We start from the raw sequence: 22,348 nt of genomic DNA on the forward strand, positions 1-22,348 counted from the left end.
AGGTTACTGGGGACTGATAAAACTAAATCCCAGCACAGAAAAGTCCGGAATACCCGTGCCTCGACCCTCCGTAAGTCTAGAAAGTTGTACGAAGAAAAGATTGTTAAGGAATCCATAAAATATCCTAAACGCTTGTATTCTTATATAAACCAAAGGACAAAGAGAAGAGGAAATATTCCTGCTCTATTGGGAGACAGTACTGCCGCGTCACTAGTGGAGGATGACTTTGGTAAGGCTCAAGTGTTCTCAAACCACTTTAGCAATGTATACACCATAGAAGCACCCTTCCCATCAGCGCATACAGATCCCCCACACACACTGGAGAGCGTGACCATTAAAGAACTCGATGTCTGTGGTCTACTAAATAAGCTTGACATAGGTAAATCCACGGGGCCCGATGAATTACATTCTAGGCTACTGAAGGAATTATCTAACTTCGTTGCGAACCCTTTAAGTATATGCTTTAACCTATCCGTAACGCAGGGTCGTTTACCCAAAGACTGGAAAAACGCCATAGTAAGTCCTTTCTTCAAAACAGGTACGAAACACTAACCTGAGAATTACCGACCCGTTAGCTTAACTAGTGTGGTTCTTAAAATCTTAGAAAACATTATTCGGAAGGAGCTGTTTAAGTATCTCGAAGAAGCAGCACGGTTTCAAAATAGGTTACTCTTGTCTCACTAACTTATTGGTGGCTCGTGAAAGCTGGTGCACTCTTAAGGACCAAAAGTTACCTGTAGACGTAGCCTTCATTGATTTCAGCAAAGCTTTTGACAAGGTTCCGCACAACCGGCTGTTATATAAGTTAAGAAATGTAGGGATTGGAGGCAATCTATTTATGTGGATAAAAGACTTCTTAGTTGGGCGTCAACAAAGAGTTCGAGTGAACTCAAAGTTATCTAGCTGAGAAACTGTGCTTAGTGGAGTGCCCTAGGGCATAGTTTTGGGGCCAGTGCTATTCCTCTTGTATGTAAATGACCTTCCTCGTCTCCTATCATCATCGGCCTTGCTATACGCTGACGATGTCAAGATATGGAGAACGATACGATGTGAGGGTGATAGCTTAGAACTCCAAAATGACCTGAAGCAGTTATCTGAATGGTCTCAAACCTGGCAGTTGCCGATAAATACTTCCAAGTGTGTTGTGATGCATATCGGTCATCAAGGTACAGATACATACACGATGAATAACACTGAGCTACCTGTCGTCCAGACACATAATGACTTAGGAGTCATCGTTAGTCAAGACTTAAAGACTACTGCACACTACCGTGCAATAGCCGCTAAAGGTTTTAGAACGTTATGGTCAATACGTAGGGCTTTTAGTCATGTCGACGCTAAGACGTTTTGGACTTTGTATACAGTGTTCGTACGTCCTAAACTTGAGTACTGCATACAAGCGGCTAGCCCCTGCTTAAAAAAAGACAGTGAGCTTCTGGAAAAGGTTCAGAGAACGGCAACTAAGCTGATTCCCGGAAAAGAGAAGCTTCCGTATGAAGCTCGACTGGCCAAGCTGAACCTTTTCCCGTTGTCATATCGCAGAACTAGAGGCGACTTGATTACAGTTTTCAAACTGCTTGGTGCCAACTTCGCACCTGATATGGCCTCATTTTCCTTGTCTTTCAAAACAGAGAATTTACGAGGACACTCCAAAGTTCACAAACCAAGTCAGCTGACTATGAACTTTCCCATCGAATCATCAACGAGTGGAATTCATTACCTCAGCACGTGGTTGAGGCTCCTCCTTCAAATATTTCAAAAGAAAGTTGGATCAACTAAGAGACCACCACTGCTAGGACTAATACAGGCCATCTAGTCTCCTGTCCTTTCCAAACTGAAACAGAAACTACCAGATAGACAAAACTCAAAGGTATCCACTGCTTCAGTTGTTTTATTCATGAGAAGATTGTTCACTCTTAGAGGCCAACTAGAAAATGATTAACACGGGCCGTAGGCTTTCTGTCCTTAATATAAATGTCGGAATATGATGTCTGTAATTGTACTTTGGTTCTTGTCACCTTGGCGCGGGTTGTACATATTGGCTGCTGGCGTCATGTGTTATAATAATGTTTGTAAATATGAATGAGGAGTTTGGGGATACTATAATAAGTTCGGATCAGTTGCTTTCTTTTGGGCTTGGTGGGCTTCGTAATATAGGCAACACTTGTTACATGAATGCCGCTTTACAAGCCTTATCAAATTGGTAACTTTCAGTGATTCTTTTCAGTTTTGCAGTCCACATTTAACGGAATTTTTCCTCGAGTGTCATAACATCCTTGATCCAAATCGAAGGCTTGTGTTGTTCAATCATTATTGCACACTACTTTCTGAATTTTGGGGGAATGAAAGGTAATTAGATTTAATGTTTAGACAAAATGCATGTCTGTCAGACCTTGGTAACGCAGCTTTTATAACTTTGTGTGTACTTCTGCCTTGATTCTCATTTCACTGTTATTATGTCTGACCCCAGCAGTATGGTTTCACAGTTCTCCCTTAACATACTTGAAAACGCGAGTTAGTCAGTTAGATTTTACATGTCAAATATGGCAAGTAACAGGCTTGTGAAAATGCCTTCCTTTTTGATCTTACAACATTAGCGAGTATAGACCGGGGTATATTTGCAAGTTTAGAGCGAGGTTGTCACTAGTTGTTCCGCAACGATGCTTGGCATTTTGTCTATGGCAATACGTCATCTGTACAGGAAGAGGAATGATGATAAGAATCAGGAGGTGAAATTATAGTCGTTTCATTGACAGCTTAAAATCAAGGATTTAGGACATCGTTCGAATAGAAATAAAACGAGAAACAACTCACTTGATATTTGTAGAGATAGGTAAAATTATTTATTTTTGACTTTCCCACTAATGATACCAACTGCTAATTCAGATTATCGTGTAGACTTTTCGTTCCGTCACCATGTCTTTTGGTACTTCGAATGTTTATCGACACAAAACTTTGTTCAGTAATTCTGTTGGTTGCTACGATACTGCTATTCCAAACAAGCGACGCAATGATGATATAACTCAGTCATTTGCAAGTTTAAATATCAGGTTCTCAGCCATACTTCGCGTTAGGAGTAGTAGTAATATATGAATACTCAAGCTGGGTCCTGGCTAACTGAACTTTGAGTTCAATACTCCACTATTAAGTAATATCATTAAGTCTTATACACTGAGAGTGCCCGAAATTAGGCTCAACGGTCAGATCATGATTGACTGAATAACAAATGGCATCCAAGCTAGTTTCCTGTTATTTTTCATTGCGTATTTTTGTGTTTATATTCTGTGCATAAGCGTATTACTTCTTGTGACAAACTTATTCATCTGACTAGCGGTCTTGTCTTTGATTTCTAATCTTTCGAGACTTTAAGTTAATAATACGGTTTAGTAAACAGCAATTGCTCGGCTACTTTATACCACCACGGCCATCTATCAATTAGCGATCTCACCTATCTTGATGTCAGTCATAAGACCTAAGACGAATGTTCATCGATTCAGGTTAGAAACTGAACTGTCACCGTTTAACACCTGCGTTATCAATCCATTTGATCTTAGTGTTTTCCGTGGTTTCAAACTTGCTACATTTTTAAGTTCTCCAATGTTCAAATAGTTAATGAGGCTTGCTGTTCTATGTAATTCACCTTTGGAACAACAGAAGCTCCTACATATTGTTGTAAGCGAAGTTTCAGAGAGCGAAGAATAACGTTTTATAAACCCGAAATGTCAAAACTTACCATACATGCGGAAAAATATGAAGCTACAGAAAAACGTCGATAGTATAGATATTAAGGGATAAAAAACTCATTTGCGAACGTGATAATCTTAAGTGCGTTTAAAAATCTGAGACATTTTCAGTTCTTGGTTCCTTACTCTAAAAAGATGTTTTTTGAAGCACATGAGAGACTAGATAAGTTAGTTGTAATTTCTTGACCTAGGAGCTTAACCGTTTGGTCCATGGGACTGTTGTTTGTTGTTGATCACTTACGATATTTCTGTAAGTAATATTTAATGTACTATTTAATGCTCTATAATTCCCAGACTATAACGTCTTTGAAAATCTATGTAGGAATGTGAGGTTTGGAATTTGTAGAGCTGATCTTTTTTGACCTTTTGTTGTGAAAAGTTGGCATCCTTAGTAATGTATCAATTCTTATCACTTTTTAACTTCCCATCTTGACCTTTCACTTTTTTAAACCCTGTTGAGTAGTTTAAAACTAGGATAAAGATCTCTGGTGACTCCATGTTTTCTCAGGTTGTGTAAATGTGGTCAGTGGTGTAAATTATCCTCAAACTGAACCTTCACCACGAACTTATCTTAGTGACGTTAATTCTAATGAATTACTTCGAAAACAATTTCTGGAATCCTAGTAACCTATAGAGTACAACTAGGTTGTGTTTAAGAAAAAGGAAAATCCCTGAAATTTCTAGTTCATCATTTTTCTGTGACGTCACTTGTTTTTCTCGACCTACATCTCTTTGCCTAGTTTCCTACTATCATTGGTACTACTATTACTGCAGCTTCTTTAATTCCTGTGTATTAATGTCGAGTGTGATAGTTTGAATCAATGCACTTTTATGCCTGAAAATTAATGACAAAATTCTCAATAAATATACGGAAGTATGTTTTATACTTAGTCACCGTAATATATATTTCTGAATCCGGTTAACAATTTTGCGGTGGAAATGTGATTCATAGATTCTAAATGTTGGTACACGTGACTTTACTGAAATAAGATTGTGGTCCATCCGTTTTTTCTTAAATAACAAATGACGGTTTACACAAAGCTGTTCTGGTTGATTTTCTCCTTTAGTTTCAATTAATTTGAATCTCATACTTAGTACCATGTAATTCGCACTGTTGATCTGTTTTTCTTTTACCTTTCCTCATTTAGACCACGCTGTTTCAATGCAAATACAATTTTAGATACTTTCTGCATTGTGCACCCAATGTTCAGAGGTTATGCACAACAAGATGCTCAAGAGTTTTTGAGACTATTTTTAGTCCAGCTGCACGAGGAACTGAAACACTCATGGCTTTCAAACTCAGACAAAAAAGGTACTATCAGACCAAAGAAATAGATTGTAACTTTAATGTTTTTGCCTGTCATTAATAGTAGGTCAGAATATGTGAGTCTTACTCTATTAGCTAAATATTGGCCTCAGTTTATACTGCTCTGTGTTTGCTTTGTTTTTAAGTAGTTCAGCTTCATTTTCTAAGTTCTATTTGATCCACTGGTTTAATCTGACAATTGTCATAATCTCTGAGTTTCTCATAGGAACGATATATTAGGTTTTCGCTTTATGCATTCAAGCCTCCATTTCGACCTGAGAAGCTGATTATCATTCAGTGCATTTACACCACTTGTAAATCAAATCCTAAAAAAGAAACTTATAATAGGTGAATAAATTGTAGAGGGTATTAGTTTGCCAGAATAATTATACCTGTATTAACAGGTTAAAACTACATAAATGTCTTATTAGGCTAAACACAAGCTCATTCGAAAGGCCATGATTGAAATTATAATGGGCTGTGACAAATTTACACAGGTTTTGAATAATTTTTAGGTTATCCTTTGTTCTATGAAAACAAGACAACTATAGACAAAAATTTGTGTTCACTTTCACAAATAGTGGTTGAATTATATCAGATATTAATTTACACAGTTACTTTGTATCACTACTAAAAGGTTGTAATTACTCCACATAAACTGGTTAATCAGACCTTAAGTATAGGAACATTAATTTTCAATAGTTTATTTACTTATTTAAACACATAAATATTGGTTCAAAGGGGCACCAAAATATTTATGCGTTACACAATGAGAAAATGAGTATTTGAAGAGATAGAGAACGGGAGGTGATTATAACAAAAGTAATGTGTGAATGAGACAGAAAAATAATGAATGAAGCAGTCCAGTTAACAAAAATACAACCGGAAATGTTTCTTTCAGTAAGGAAATTCTTCTTACCTGAAGAAGTTCAAAAAAGATAACAGGACAGCTACTGACTTTTATTCTCAGCTGTCTGTTATTGTCTCAGGCCAGTGTTGGACCATCTCTAGGACCTGAGCCAGGGAGTCGTGAAGGACTGACAGATGCCAGTTCTGTCCAGATTTTTCCCATACCACGACACCATATAAACTGATCACCTCTCCGCTTCTTCCGATCGGCCCTATCGTCAACAAATTATGGATTCGCTGGGACGACATTTGTAGCACATGTCCAAGTCACCGAAGTCGGTGTTTCTAGATGGTGACAATAACTGAGTTATCATCACTATATATAACTAGACATTTACATTGAAAAAATGTCACTGGATGTCAGAAATCCTTGGGGGACAACGATAGTCGAACACAGAGTTGCCTAACATCCTCAACTTGATGAGGTCAGGTTTTATAAGCATAACGCAAAACTGCTGTCACCGACGCATTGTCAATCTAACCCTTTACATCCAGGCTAACAACATAGGCTCCGAAGATGACGTAGATTGTTATAAGCTTCTCTGGTTTCTGCTGTACGTACATTTATCTCATGAATCACACCAGCACTTGCATAGCTACCTAAATGCACGAACTTTCGCACTACTTCTGACGGTCCACTACTAAGAGTGAGTATAGGCACAGGCTCTTGCCAGTCTTATAAAAGTACTTTAAACTTAGAAGACGTAAAGCATATGCCATGCCTGCGGATACTGATTGCAGATTTTATGGCTTGGATATCTTTTCACAGTAAGAACGTATCATCCGCATACTCAAGGTCGAGGAGTCTTTTTCCAGGTAGCAGACTCACACCGCTACTACCTACTTCCATTGAGCTGTTTCCAGGACGTAATCGATAGCGAAATTGGAGTGGAATGATAAGATTGGCTACCCCTGCTTGAACGGAACAATGGAGGTAAGGTGTTGTACACCCTCACTCTCTGCTTGATGTGTTTGCATTTAGGACTTTGAAAATGTTAATAAACTTCTCAGGCACTTTATTCTCAAATAAACAATCCCGAAGAATAGTCCTGTCCAACGAATCAAAGGGGGCCCTGATGTAAGGATAAAGATTGTTGGCTTACAATAAGTATGGTGATGTTCTAGTCAAGTTTAACCGTCAATTATTTATGTTAATCCACTCTGGGAAGTGATTGTTGGTCCGAAACATAAAAGTCCCTTTTCGAATTTTGCTATCTCTAAATGCGAATCTTCCTCTTTATATTTTATGTAGGCATCAAACAAACAGCTACTACTGGTTCATCGGACAACAGTAACAACAGTATAATTACCGATGTCTTTCAGGGCAGATTAGTTAGTTCTGTCCGTTGCCTGTCATGCAGTCGGGTTAGTTACTTATTCGTTGTTACAGAAATCTTGAAAAATATTTCCTTTCATTCCCAGTTATGATGTTTAGTTTGTTAATGTTTCAAATGATCTTATGAAATTTAGAATGATTGAAGTTTCTGTTTTTGATGTCTAAATAAATGCAGACACATTTAGAAAACTCTCGGCTTCTGTTAACTTTGAGTCACTTATGGGGTAGGTGAGATGTCCGTTTGCCAAACAAAAGGGGAGTATACTGCACAACAGTTCGTTCTGTGTTACTATATGTCCGTGACACATGTTTCATAGAAGTAGAAGAGATACGTAGGCTTCAAATGTCTTCGAAGCATTTCTTGGGTTTCGTGGAACGACCAAGTAAGCAATACTATGGCTAGACATTAGAGTAATGGGTATATATGATAAATTAGTTGGTGAGGTTATGGGTCATACATTCCGTATGGATAACTGCCCCTTACCTCGGTGAGCTGTGTTAGTTAATGTTGGAATATGTTAAAAGAAATCTAGAGGTGGCCATACCAAAACCTAGGATCAGTTTATGAAGTCGCTGACTGTTGGTCTAAACCATGTTTGTGGATGCGGACCACCTGATTAAGATCCACGTGGTGACCGTGTTTAATGGTTGCAGACGTTGAGTGCTATGGCTTAGAATCAGTCACAATGGCGCAAATGCTTTCACTCTTCGTCCTCCTACAGTTCTTGAGTCCTAGTTTTCTCTCATAAATACCTTTTCGGATCATATTTGTAAGGTTTAGTCTTCATCGTTATCATTGGTACTGCACTTTTTTTAAACTTTATTATTCATGTTTTTAATCTTATCTCTGGTTTAATATGGTAATATCGACGTGGGCTAAGGTAATTTGTTGTCGGCTCTACATTAATTATGACTGACTGTGACCAATGGAAGTTGCTGTCTTTTGACAATTATATTCAAATCCTTCAACTTGCGAAATGAATTTTTTGTTTACCCAGTGTGAAAAGTTGTTTAATTTTGAAGATAATTTCTGTCTTGGGTCAAGAATAGTTTGGTATTGTGAATGTCACTGCTGAAAAGTCCCATATTAATTAGAAATAACTGTTCAGTCCTTTGTTGTCTGCAGTTTAATACGAACTTTTAAGTTAAATGAATCTGAAAAAACCAAGGAAACCCGTTATTATCATAAAATAAGTAAAGTCAGTTTGACGAAAAAAAGAGTGTTTTTCATGATATCAATTTATAAAGCTACCTATACAGTCTCATTCATTCGTTTTCTTTTTTTGAATTCACAGTACACAAATATTCACGATAATAGGTACTTTGTTATTCAGTCTATAGAGTGTGTCACATACAGTTTGGAGAAGGCTATGAATGTAAATTTTATTCATTCAAAATTAATTTCATTGAAGCCCATTAATTTACATATGTCCTTGCTGATTTAAATCCTGTTGAAATTTATTAATGAAATATATTATTTATTTTTTCTAGTACCATACATATAAACAGAATAAAAATGAATCTGAGACCTGTACATTTAGATTGTCTAAACATTTGTAAATTTTTATTAGTCTTCAAGAATTTCGTACAGCAATTTCAATTTACATCGATAAATATAGCGTACTATGATTTCTCTCTGGTGTTTATTAAATGCGATGTTTCGTCTGGAAAAAATAAAGGATTTCTGGTCGTTCTGTAATTCTCTTGTCCAATTTTCTCCTTTTTGAAGAATTAAATGTACGTGTTGATAATTAACTGATCACTGAGTAGTGATTATTGTGTATGTCAAGTCCCTCTTAGTGAATTTAATCGACAAAATTCGGTCAACATTACAAAAGACGTACATAACATTGACGACTACTCAGTAATCGGTCAATGGTTAATACATCTCTGTCCTACAGGAGGTCAGTCGCGTCTCGAATAGCTTAGTGGTAACGTCTGTGATTGCACATTTGGGTATCAGAATTGAATCGGTCAGAGTATTAGTTATCTTGAGATTACAAGTACGCCTACTAACAGGTGCCAGATAGCACTAAATCTAGGTTTAGGGCTTTCTATTGATTGCATTTAATCACTTTACGTGTGAAGATGTATGTCCTTGTGATAGATTCTGAAATTTTTAGATTTTTCTGGCTTAGCTCTGGATGATTTAAAAGGTGTTTTACGAGTCTTCATTATCTCCGTTCTCACAAATTTAATTCATATATTTTATGCAACAGTGCTTCCATTTATTTGATGAAGTGTTCACCAACATCCACATTTACAGTAAATTTCTAGTGAGTTTTTTATATATATATAATCATTACTTCTATATAGCTTTCCAATCGGGAGGAATCATTTATGGACTTGTCCCTTTCCCTTACCAAACCTACTGTACAAACGTATTCATCCTCTTCTGTTGATCAATCAACAAAATCCTCCTTGATGAATGGTTCAATAAGCACAGGTTCTTTATTGAAAAATGGTCCTGTATATTTGAAAACATCTAATGATTTGCAACAGACACAACCATCGAAGTCAACAAGTAGAAGGTATTCTACACCACGTGGATCAAAAATAAAATCATCGTTATTCACATTACCAACAGTTGTTGGTCGTCTGGTAACGGGTATTCCTTGGTTACTCACTATGCTTTTAACCCTAACTCATATATTTTTATCCTATGTACAAAGCTTTTTGCCCTCGTAAGTTCTGGCGTAAATTATTTGTACTGGTTTAAGTTATTAATATATATACGTTTAAATTCATTTATTTCCTATCAAAACAATATGAGTAAGTCAATGGCAAATAGAAATAGATAAGTGAAGATAGTGGGAATGATAGTAAATTTAATAGGGAACGAAAAAAGAACCAACGAAAGAACTATGACCATAGTATAGAATTTTTGTTTTTATTTATATAGTCATATCTGATGTACAACATGGGGTTTTATCTGAGCAATTTAAACCTAGACATTGTTCTAAATTTTGTTTCATCAAACAATATTTACAAATTCGTTAGTATAGAGATGAATGTTGTTTGATGATCAGTGTAGATAGTGCAATCTAACTCACAGGTCAGCCAGTCATATACAACGTAGAATCTGGTATCGGTTCACATTGTCACGGTCAATTAGCATAGCCTGGTGGAATTGTCAGAGCAAATTTCATATTACTAGTGTTCATATCAAAGAAATGACAGTAGAAGGTACGATGTACGAAGAAAATGTGGATCAATCGAATCAAAATACCATATTACAGTAATCACAGAACCTTGCGTGTATACATATCATTTGGAAATTTCCAATAATCTAACTTATGATTTCTGACCTAAGGTTCTTGGTATCGAGCTCCGTGTGCGGTATCGTTGATGCGCATCGTTGAGGAGTCCCATACCGGGACGAAACGGTCGTTCAGTGCTTCCAGGTTTTCAATGGTGGTCTAACGTTGATCGGTTCATGATAGCAATTCAAACTCAACAATCTCCACAAGAAACTATACTCATGATTTTTCTATTTTTTGTTTTATATTTTTGTTTATATAACAGACCTAAACAATGGATAGATAAATGGTCTACTCTTACCCTTGAAGATTGCTTATCTCATTATTTTTCTGAAGCGGAATTAGTTGGTGAAAATGGATACTTTTGTGGAAGATGTAATCGGTAAGTTTTGTGCTGGCGTTTTGTTTTTAATTGGACGTTTACATATCCATTCGTTAAAGAAAGAGTTAAGTTATGAACTACACTACTCAGCAATTCGAAAATGTCACACAAATTCGACCGGTATCTTAAGAGTGGTAAGGATCAGCCATATACACTGCCTGGAAATTGTTATTTTTTAAACTGAACAGTCATTTTGCTGGTTGCATAATCTCGCTTTTTTAACACCCTATCTAATCACTAGTTTTTCCGATTATCAATTGCCTGGACAAGAGAGTGTGCTGATACAGACATGAAAACCAAATATTATCTCCTCTATAATGTAAATGATGCGAAATGAAGTTGGTCGATACTTCTTGTCCCGTCATTTGTGAACCAAATAAGCTATATATTTTCTATTAATCAAACATGAAACTTTTCTGTTTCAGTGTACTAGAAAGGACTGAGCTCTCATCAGTCAGCTAAATTCAACGTATGACATGGGGCAAATAATGTAAGAGACCCACTTACCATGCTACATAGGCAAGCTGAGGGGAAATAAACTTAGTGGCCTGCTTCGCTTTGGGCTCCCAAGCAATATTCCAATATTTGTTCTTGCTTTATTTAAATTCATAAAGGGAACTAATTGCATGAAATATTCCAATCTTCGCGCAAATCGAATAACAAAGTGTAGCGCATATATGTTTGGTTCCTCCTTATACCAGTGATTATGTGCTTAAGTAAATAAATAAACTTGGTGAATAGTAACGTTGAAATAACAGTAGTGTCAAGCAATTAAAAATATTTTAAATATAGGAAATATGGTTCCAAAAAACTGTATTAGCTTAATAGAAAGTATGAAACATCATTGAAACTAAAGTCAGTCAGTCAGCTACAACGTAGGACCAGGCACATATATGCATCGGTCCAGGTTGCCATACCGCATTAGCACAGCAAGATGAACACCGGATTCATAGGAGTGGTTAGGTCAAAGGTGGTAATATATAGGAGAAAGATTGCATATAAGGATACAGTACAGGAAGAAAAAATTAGTTCGTAGAAAGAAAGATATGAAGCGATTTTAATCTCTTAGTTTAAGGGAAGACAGAGAGTGTATACACCTACGCCATTGTGATCGATTCTGAGCCATGTCACCAAGAGTCTCCAACCATTGGTTACGAAAGTCACGCGGACCCCAACCAAGTAGTCTGCATCTACCAACATGGCTCAGACTAGAAGTTAGTGTCTTCAAGCATTGATGCCACGTTTTGGTTTGGCCGCCCCTAATTCTCTTCCAACCATCTCTAACACCCGTTAGCATTGCACGACGTGGTAATCGGTGTTCAGGCATACGTAACACGTGGCCCAACTAAAAACCTAGAAGGAGACAAAGAATGAATGCGTCTGCACCATTGTAACCTATTTCCAGCGTTGTAAACACAAGGTCTTCAACCGTTGACCAGCGTTAACTCACAAACACTACAAAATGTACATCTAGTAACAGTTTAAATCAACAGTCTTGGTTCAACTGCTTTTTTCCCATCTTTCATATTTGACTCAAAAGAGTCCTTTAAATTCCTATTAATTTTATGTTGACAAGACTAGGGGATTCCTTCAGTTTAATTCTTGGCGCTTCATGTATGTACTCATAAAGGCTACTAAGAAATGTATACAACTACTGTTTACGACTAAAATATTGAACATGCTATTGTCTTCACCTAACTTTCCGTTCATTATGATTTATTGTTGCGTATATTAAATATTTCATTAAATGGTTTCTCATTGTTGCAGGTGTTTGTTTATACTTCTTTTTTAAAATAATAATAATAATCATTACTATTATTAGTACCACTATTATTATCGTAACTCACCAACCATGCGCTGTACTTTGTGTGTGTGTGTTTAACCCCTTTCCCCCAAATTTTTCTATATAAGGTGGACGACGTATAGCTTCCGCTATCTTTTTTCTAATTATTTTTACTTTTATGTCATTCAATCAATTAATTGTTCAGGTTGCAATAAATTTACTCTATTTTTTTTTAAAAAAAACTTCTTTACACAGGCGGTGTAATGGTTTGAAACAGTTCAGACTTGTCGCGTTGCCGGAAATTCTTACACTTCACTTGAAAAGATTCAGTAGTAATCATTTATATTCTTCGAAATTATCATCTCCAGTGAATTTCCCGTTAAAGAATTTAGATCTTTCACCATACCTTCATCGTGATTGTACCGATAAAGTAAAGATTATTTCCTTTTTTCCTCTCTACCTTCCTCTGATATATATTTTCATGTCAATTTAAGGTGTTTGTTTTTTTTAAAAAAAAACGAAATGGTTACATTTTTGATCGGTTGACGAAACAGGTTTGTTTAATTTTCTAGGTCTAAGTTCTGTTTATAGGAAAACTTTAAATTTTCTTCCATTATTAATCGTTAAAACAATTTTTGTCAACAAAATTAAGCTACATTAGTAAAAAGAAAAACTGTTCTAGTATGAAGGTTTAAAAGTTAAATTTTAATTATTGGAATAAGTCATTTATTATTAACATGCTGAATAATTTTTCAACTTATTTCAACTTTGTTGAAATGTGCTAACGAAACTTTGTAATTACTTACGAAACCAATTTACATATATAAAAAAGATATTTAAAATGGAAGCAAGGGGTTGTAATCTTACTGCGGGTATTCTATGGCTATTTTATCCTTGAATAGCATTCTTATCAGAATGTTTCTCAATGAAGTCTTTTCCTCATCACACGATCCTATGGATTGAAACTCATTTGTTTGTGCCAAGGTAGTATGGGAACCTGAGCCAAAACACATCTGTGTCAGGTTCTGCGTTGATCATATCTGTGTAAATATATTAAGATACTGTCCAATCATACAACTACCACAATTTATAACGTTTTTAATCGTGTCAATATTTGCTGTTTACCGCCGGATGTAAATTACTTTTTCAGCGCATTCACGTGTGTGTGTTTCGAAAACATCTTGTTTCTCTAATGAACCATGATAAATAATCGAAAGATAGTAACGGGAGTTAAGACTTAGTTCATAGTTTCGGACACCACAGTTGAGATCTTAGCAAATTTTTACACCAACGAAACTGAATTGATGTAAAACCAAAGGTATTATTGCGGAAACGCATTTGATTGGTTCTACGTTACATCTCTGCAAAGCTTTCATTTACCTGACTGTATTTAGTTAGTTTATAACCAATCGGGTTTCGTAAACGCTATTAAACGATTGGTTTTCTCAGTTGACCTTGTATTATTATAAGCGTTTTGCTTCAGTTTACCGTGCTCCAAATTTTAACCCTTTCTTCAAATCTCTATTTTGTTTACCTTTACTCTTGGTATCGATTCTGTCGAAGTTAAAGTGCTCTGTTTGAACAGTATTCTTTAGGGAAAAATGTGCTTGGTATTACATGACGTGTGTATGGTGTATACATTCAACATCTTAATTAAATCGTGCTATCATTATGTATAAGACATTCCAACTGTGTTGTTACCTAGTTACAATCTTCCACATTACTTTCGAATGCATTAAATAAATGCCTTTTCATTGATATTTCTGTATTAGATTACAACCTATGATTTAATTGGTGTCATCTGTCACTATGGCGGTTGCGGCGGTGGTCATTACACTACATGTGCGTATAATTCCTCAACGGAACATTGGTATGAATTCAATGATGAACATGTACGAAAATTAGATGCCGAACAAGTGGAATCATTGAAAAGTTCAGCATATATCCTGTTTTATAGGTAAATAATATTGTGTATTGATCTCTCTTTAAAAATTTAGGATGAAAATCATATTGTATTATCAGTTAGTGTTTTGTAATATATGATACATGTATACATTTTGAATAAGCTTTATTGTCATTTTTACATTTAGTTTTTTGTATCTCATCCTTTTTTAATGAAATCGCTTACATACAGTTTCATTGTTTGCCTCTATTTAATTATTACTCAAGCTGTTTCGTAACGTTAATAAGTTGATTGTCTTGGTAGTAATCAAATCATTTCAATTCCAGCTATCATTTTATCGGTTTGAACCTACTGTAGTTTATAGTACAACTGCCTTTCGAATGAAATATCAACCTAATTTTCCAGATAGAGATTTCTGTACTTACCTTTAAGGTGTACTGCAAATATGAGGGTTAATAATACTAATCGATTACTCATACTAAATTAAGTAGGGCGGAGTTCGAATCTGTATCTTATTATGAGATTATCACTCCATCCATGTTAGCTGAAATGGACATAGTGGGGGAGCGGTATTTAAATAAACGTACGGTAATCATACGTACCCAGATTACTGGACAATTCTTTTTACTTAAAATTGTAAACGATTTGTTTTCAGTTTCGCTGTAGCATCATACGTCTGATTTCTCTAGTTAGGGTTTTCTTTTTTTTCGCCTTCAAAATACAGTAATTATTACTTTGTTTTCATGTACTTCGGTAAATATTTGGTTACATTTACTAAGTGAAAATATTTGGGCATTTTTTCCGTTTTTTTTACAAACCTTACTAATTACATTAGTCAATCAATTATTCGTTGTTTTAAAAAATTATTTTGAAGATAGTTTTGTTTGTTGCTTTTGTTTCTGTTGTCTTCATCATTGCCATCACATCTATAAGTAGTATATTTTCATTCATTCTTTGTTAGGGTATACCTCTCTCTCTCTCTCTCTCTATATATATATATATATATATATATATATATATATATATTACTGTTGTTTGTTTATTTAAATATCAACCGTTGAATATGGTCGCATAAGCAGACATGATAAACAATACAAATCATATGACATAATGTGATGAAATGAGTTTCGTGCAGTGGATTTTGAAATCGATTAGATGGGAAAACAGGTTAATTACAGCACTGACTGTGTATGTGATCGAGTGTTTAGAGAACTGAAAGAAAATAATACTTTTGTTGTTCGTCATCATAATTATATCTAGCTATTTTTTCTTGCTGTTGTACTGTTTTTGGACAAATTAAGAACAACGAACGTAGATTACCACCTCGAAACGATTGTAATAATTATTTTAAACCAGTGTACATCCTCTAAATCCTATTGATAAAAATTAGTAAGGCAAACGACGATTGCCTGTTATCTTTTTGATAATTGGCCCAAAGTCGACATTTCAGAAGTTTCCAAAATAATCAATACTAAAAGTCTCGAATTTATTACATTTCACTTCGGACATCATCTGTAGACCAATGAGCCTGGATCTAATGATGTACATATCTAACTATAATCATTTCACGATATTGTGCAATCATTTTTTAATGTCTGTCGTGAATAACTGTTATATACCCAACATTGTTGAACTCCATCGGGTATGACTTCTCAAGTATGTCGGGTATGAGATAGTTATCCACCACAGGCTGTGGAAAATAGTTGCACAATATTGTGGATTGAAGTACACCATTGGATGCCTGTTCAGTGGTCTAGAGGTTCATCATCCGTGAGCAAGGCCGAAGGTCCTATGTTCGGTCCCCTGCAGTAGTGGGGCCGTAGATGTGTACCTCTGAGGAGTCTCATAGTAGTTATTCAGTGCTTCCTAGTTCATAGTGGTGGTCTTGGTAGGATTTATGATTTAGCTTATTGGAATTTATTAATGGGAAGATTGTATTAAATTTCCCAATAAACATTTACCTTTTTCTTTCAGAAAACGTGACACACATTTGGAACCAATACGTAATTCTTGGCAAGTACGTGTCAATAGTAGGTGTTTTGTGTTTATGATATTTGTTTGTTCTACACTACACAATGTAGGTTTGTTTTCACACATGTCCTAATTAACAGAAAACCTTAAATGTGATTGCAGTCGACAATTCAATACTAAATGTAGGACTGCCTTATGGTTTTGTGTGGCGGTGATTTATGTTTAAATTTCTCGTTAGGTCATATGTTCGGTTCTTGTTTAATCAACTTTAGTTTAGAGCAGCCAAATAGTGTTACTGGGCACTCTCAAATGGACAGATGGGCGGAAAGTTGAGCGCATTAACTGTTATTTAGTTAAGTTAAATTAGGTCATAGCATATCCACATTTTTTCCCTATATGGCATATTAATCAATGAGATGATTTTAGATGGATTGAAGTGAACATATTGTACCGAATTGCAGAGAAAGTCAATCTAAATTTAATCGATAATAGATTGTTTATTTACTAGTGTCTTTAACAGATCTTTCCATTGGTTGGACTAACAACAAGAATCATTTTATGATATCGTTACTACTTATTAAGTTATCTTTTTATCATTTAGTCTATAGTGTTTCATTGTTTTGTCACTCTGTCGTTTGTTTCTGATTGTTGACGCGTTTGTTTGAGAATGTACAATGAAATAGGAATGATTTCTAGAGAAATCATGTCTTCAGTTTGTAATAAATATCATTTATACTGAATACGGTGTTACCTAGTGTGAATAATGTTTGTAGATAATGGTGGACCTAAGGCAAATGTGTCCTAGTTCAACCTTACATATTCCACTTCGTTGCATCCATCATTTAGTACGTGAATTGCGAAAGGCTGTTGAAATCTTGACTTTCAGTGGTTGAGTACGGACATTAGTGTAATGTCTTTATAATAAACTGTAAATCCTTCTTAGACGCTGCGAAACATGTCTTTTTATTCTCTCCTAAAATAGCCTAACTAACAGTCAACTCTTTTTTCTTTCAATCACCAGCTGTATATACCTGCTTTTTTATTGTTTCGGTTCATTTGTTGTCGAAAATATTAAATTGTTGATTTTGGCATTGAACTCTCCTTAATGTATAAGTGACATTCTAATTTTAAACGTGGCCTGATAATAACCAAAACACTCGAAATTCAAACATCAAATCACACTACCGCCTCATCTATTTCTGTTTAGCTAGCTGGGTAAAGTTTAATTAACCCACACAGATCGAGTGCATTAGTCTGTATATTGTAAATTAGTTAACTATATTTGTTTTTTTCTCTCAAAAATTCCTATATATATATATACGCAAAGTACACAAATATACATACATAAGAACTTTCGTCTGAAGTTGAATTAATAGTTACACAGTATTTGGGCGCCGAGGAATGTATTTGTAAAATCTCAGAGAATGATTCTGAAGTAAATCCAACGTTTCGGTTGGCAATATGGTCCAAGTTTTTTTTAAAGGAAATATAATCAAACATCAGAATTATGGAATATAGTTAGGTACGTTGTTCTTCGGTTAACTGTTTACTTAATCGGTCTTCCAATCATGTTAACAATGTTTAACATAGTTATTTACTTTAGTGTGTATGAGACATGTGGTGGTGCAACACAAAGTGTGTTAATATGAACAGATTGTTTGTATTCGTAAGTGGATCTGAGGTGTGAGAAGAAATTTCATTCACTATTTACTGCCTCTGATCGGTGGAAGTTTTAAAAAGAACATATAAACTTTTTATATATGATAAGAATATTATATCTGATTATATTTCCTTGAAAAAGCTTGGACCATGTTGCCGACCGAAACTTTGGATTTACTTCAGAATCATTCTCTGAGTTGTTACAAATACATTCTTCCTCCTTAATATACATATTTCTGAATATAAGGAATTGCTTTTTGATCAAAAGCTATCGTGATTACCACTTTTTTTACAATCGACACGAAGGTTTTTCGGCCTACGTAACGTTTATCCTTCTTTTTAAGTAATAATAGAAATCACTACAACAATTCTCTATAATTGATACATTTCTGTAAAATTTTTATATTATTCTTGTTTAAAGTTAACACCATCCGGTAAAATGTGTTATGTAAGCAAACCTTGGGTTGTTCGCTTTTGGACATGGGCTGAACCAGGTCCAATGACATCAGAATTTTTCTGTGAACATGGTTATTTTCGACCAGAATTATGGGAGATGCGTAATTCACTAACTTTATCTATCCCAGAAAGTATTTGGTGTAATCTTCATAAAATGTAAGTTATTACACAATTATTTGAAATGTTGATTAGATAACTAGTTTATTTATATTTCCGACTGCATTCATCTATATTCTTTCATATATATATATATATATACATATATATATATATATATATATATATATATATATATATATATAAAATAAAAAGTCCTCACTAAAGCATTGGCTAACAGAGGAAACATTAATAACACAATGACGGAGTACAGTTTCGGTTTAATTGTTGTGTTTTTTTTCATCAGAAATTAGAAGTCTATGTTTTCTGAAATAGATGTTTAGAAACTTTAGGTTACTTTATGGGTGTGAAAGATTACCATGAAGAATGGAAGAAATTAATAAGTTGCTTCAAGGGATTGTTCACGTAAGCTAATACCATAGATTGAGCAACGCCCAAGTGTATGTAGAGGGTACCAGGTAAAAATGAAAAATTGTTAGTGAGGTAGTAAATATTCATCGAGTAAGATTATTTTAAAATGTATTACATATGCTTAACTGCAGCCTACCTACCTCGATGGGTAATTTTGTCTGGCTTAAGAGTCGGTTTGAAGAAAGTTAGTGTCATTCAAACTGAAAAATGGCAAAAACTTTCCATGAATTTATTGAAAATTGTGCTGTCATATTGTTGTGTTCAGAATACTTTGTTGAGATCCGTGCGATAATTGCAACCAGTGGATAGAGTTTCTGCTTGATATGTCTGAAAGCCGTTCATTATAGTATAAATTCATCCAATCTGTCTTCTCTTAGATCCAAAGTCCGAAAATCTCGCTGTCTTTTTCTTCCTATACTTATTATTATTATTATTACTGCGATTACTAATACTGTTAATATTTCTACTGCTCTGAGATTCGCCTTCAGCAGCCTTAAAAATTGATTATCATAGGCTATTAATGTATACGGAAAATGCACTTGATTTTTTAAATTACTTACTTACTTAATTACTCCTGTTATTCCTCGTGAAGGAGCATAGACCGCCCACCAGCATTCTCCATCCAACCCCGTCCTGGGCAATTCTTTCCCGTTCCTGTTCATCCTTTTCATATCTGCTTCTATTTCCCGACGTAATGTGTTCTTTGGCCTTCCTCTTTCCCGCTTAACTTCAGTATTCCAACTTAGTGCTTGTCTCGTGATGCAGTTTGGTGATTTCCGTAATGTATGTCCTATCCATTTCCATAGTCTTTTCCTAATTCCCTCAGATGGAAGATGGTTTGTTCTCTCCCACAGTAGGCCGTTGCTGATGGTATCCGGACAATGGATGTTGAGTATCTTGCGTAGACAACCATTTATAAATACTTGTACCTTCTTAATGATGGTTGTAGTAGTCCTCCAAGTCTCAGCTCCTTATAGTAGAACTGTCTTGACGTTTGTATTGAAGATTCTGACTTTGGTATTAGATGGCAGTTGTTTTGAGTTCCATATGTTCTTCAATTGAAGGAATGCTGTCCATGCTTTTCCAATACTCGCCTTTACGTCTGCATCTGAATCTCCTTGTTCATCGATGCTTCTTCTCAAGTATGTGAAGGACTCTACATCTTCCAGAGTTTCGCCATCAAGAGTGATTGGATTGCTGTTCTCCGTGTTGTATTTGAGGACCTTGGTTTTCCCCTTGTGTATGTTGAGGCCTACTGATGCAGAGACTGCTGCTACACTGGCTGTCTTTATCTGCATTTGTTCGTGTTTTATTTATTTGTTTAATTTTTAACACATAGATATTGGTACAAGGAGGCACCAAATACATCTGTGCCACGCAAATCTCATTCGATATGTGTGAGGGCTGTGATACTGCTCGGGTGCCCAAACCGAAGCAGGTTCATATGCCATTTGTTCCCGCAGGATACTGGAGCCCATGTGCACCATTGGTTTGGAATCCGGTTAAAGCGTCAGATATTCGATTTTCGTCCTCTCATTTTCGTAAACAACACCCCCGCCACGAGAAGGCAGTGAGTAGGACTTCCCTGGCAGAGGCTGTATACGCGTGGCCGTGTGAGAGAATTTGGAGAGGGAGAGCGGACTCTCCCCACTCTCGGCCGTACCAGGGCATTTGGGGGCATTTGTTCGTGTGTATGCGATAGGAAGGCTAGGTCATCTGCGAAGTCCAAATCGTCTAATTGATTCTGAGCTGTCCATTGTATGTCGTGTTTTCCCTCAGACGTTGAGGTCTTCATAATCCGGTCGACCACCAGAAGAAAGAGGAAGGGAGAGAGTAAACAGCCTTGTCTGACTCCGGTCCTTACTTGGAATGCATCTGTCAGCTGTCCTCCATGCACTACTTTGCACTGTAGTCCGTCATATGAGTTCCGGATAATATTGACAATCTTCTCAGGAACTCCGTAGTGTCGAAGAAGTTTCCATAATGTCCTCCTATCTACACTGTCGAATGCCTTTTCATAATCAATGAAGTTGATATACAGTGACGAATTCCACTCAACTGATTGTTCGACGATGATCCGTAGTGTCGCAATTTGGTCTGTGCACGACCGATCCTTACGGAATCTAGCTTGTTGATCACGAAGTTTGGCGTCTACTGCATCTTTCATCCGGTTCAGCAAAACTCTGTTAAAGACTTTTCCTGGTACTGACAGTAGTGTAATGCCTCTGTAGTTCTCACATTTGCTCAGATCTCCTTTCTTTGGAATCTTGACAAGGTGTCCTTCTTTCCAGTCCATCGGCACTTGTTCCTCCTCCCAAATCTTTTTGAATAAAAGGTGAAGCGTGTTTATAGTTACTTCGATGTCTGACTTCAGTGCTTCAGCTGGTATGTTGTCGGGTCCTGCTGCTTTCCCGTTCTTGATTTGTCTGATGGCCATTCTGGTTTCTCCTGTCGTTGATGGATTGGAATCTATAGGAAGATCTGTGTGTGTTGCTTCGATGTCCGATGGATTCATTGGAGCCGGCCAATTCAGGAATTTCTCCAAATACTCGACCCATCTGTTCCTCTGTTGTTGAATTTCAGTGATTGGCCTACCTTCTTTGTCTTTGACCGGTTTCTCTGGTTTACTATATTTCCCTGCAAGTTTCTTCGTTGTATCGTAAAGCTGTTTCATATTTCCTTCTTTTGCAGCTTTTTCCGCCGTTGTTGCTAGTTCTTCCATGTATTTCGGCTTGGCGGCTCTAATGCTCTTCTTCACTTGCTTGTTTGCTTCTATGTATTCAGCTTGTGCTTGGACTTTCTCTGTTCGTGTTCGGCTGTTGCTAATTGCTGTCTTCTTGTTCTTCCTTTCTTTGATCTTGTCCAGTGTTTCTATAGACATCCATTCCTTATGATGATGCTTCTTGAGGCCCAGAGCCTCTTGACACGTTGAAGTTAATGCTTCTTTGATACCTTTTCAATTGTCCTCCATAGTAGTTTCTTCTTCCTTCAGTAAATCTTGTAAGGCTTGGAACCTGTTGTTGAGAGCTATCTTGAATTCATTGAGTTTGTCAGTATCTCGCAGGAAGGCAGTAATGAACCTTTGTAATGCTGTTTGTCCAGTTGTTCAATT

The 22,348-nt window shown here is 36.0% G+C and overlaps 1 protein-coding gene across 3 annotated transcripts in view; it reads left to right on the plus strand.

Annotated features, from left to right (window-relative positions):
* The first annotated feature begins 1,913 nt into the window (after window positions 1-1,913).
* The window catches only part of USP20_1 (Ubiquitin carboxyl-terminal hydrolase 20), a 37,294-nt gene continuing 16,859 nt past the window's right edge, over window positions 1,914-22,348 (plus strand). Inside the window, exons 1-10 of one of the 3 annotated variants that reach the window (XM_051214216.1) lie at window positions 1,914-2,203; window positions 2,236-2,349; window positions 4,892-5,055; window positions 7,211-7,323; window positions 9,611-9,978; window positions 10,820-10,936; window positions 12,975-13,149; window positions 14,492-14,676; window positions 16,597-16,639; window positions 18,674-18,864. In XM_051214216.1, the coding sequence (XP_051067364.1) occupies window positions 2,067-2,203; window positions 2,236-2,349; window positions 4,892-5,055; window positions 7,211-7,323; window positions 9,611-9,978; window positions 10,820-10,936; window positions 12,975-13,149; window positions 14,492-14,676; window positions 16,597-16,639; window positions 18,674-18,864 (1,607 nt within the window). In that variant the 5' untranslated portion in view covers window positions 1,914-2,066. Of the gene's footprint in view, window positions 2,204-2,235; window positions 2,350-4,891; window positions 5,056-7,210; window positions 7,324-9,513; window positions 9,571-9,610; window positions 11,924-12,974; window positions 13,150-14,491; window positions 14,677-15,687; window positions 18,865-22,348 lie in introns of those variants that run through there. The other 2 variants (XM_051214217.1, XM_051214218.1) reach the window with 2 other exon arrangements.

This window comes from Schistosoma haematobium, chromosome 2, assembly GCF_000699445.3.
Source record: "Schistosoma haematobium chromosome 2, whole genome shotgun sequence".
In the NCBI taxonomy this organism is placed as follows: domain Eukaryota; kingdom Metazoa; phylum Platyhelminthes; class Trematoda; order Strigeidida; family Schistosomatidae; genus Schistosoma; species Schistosoma haematobium.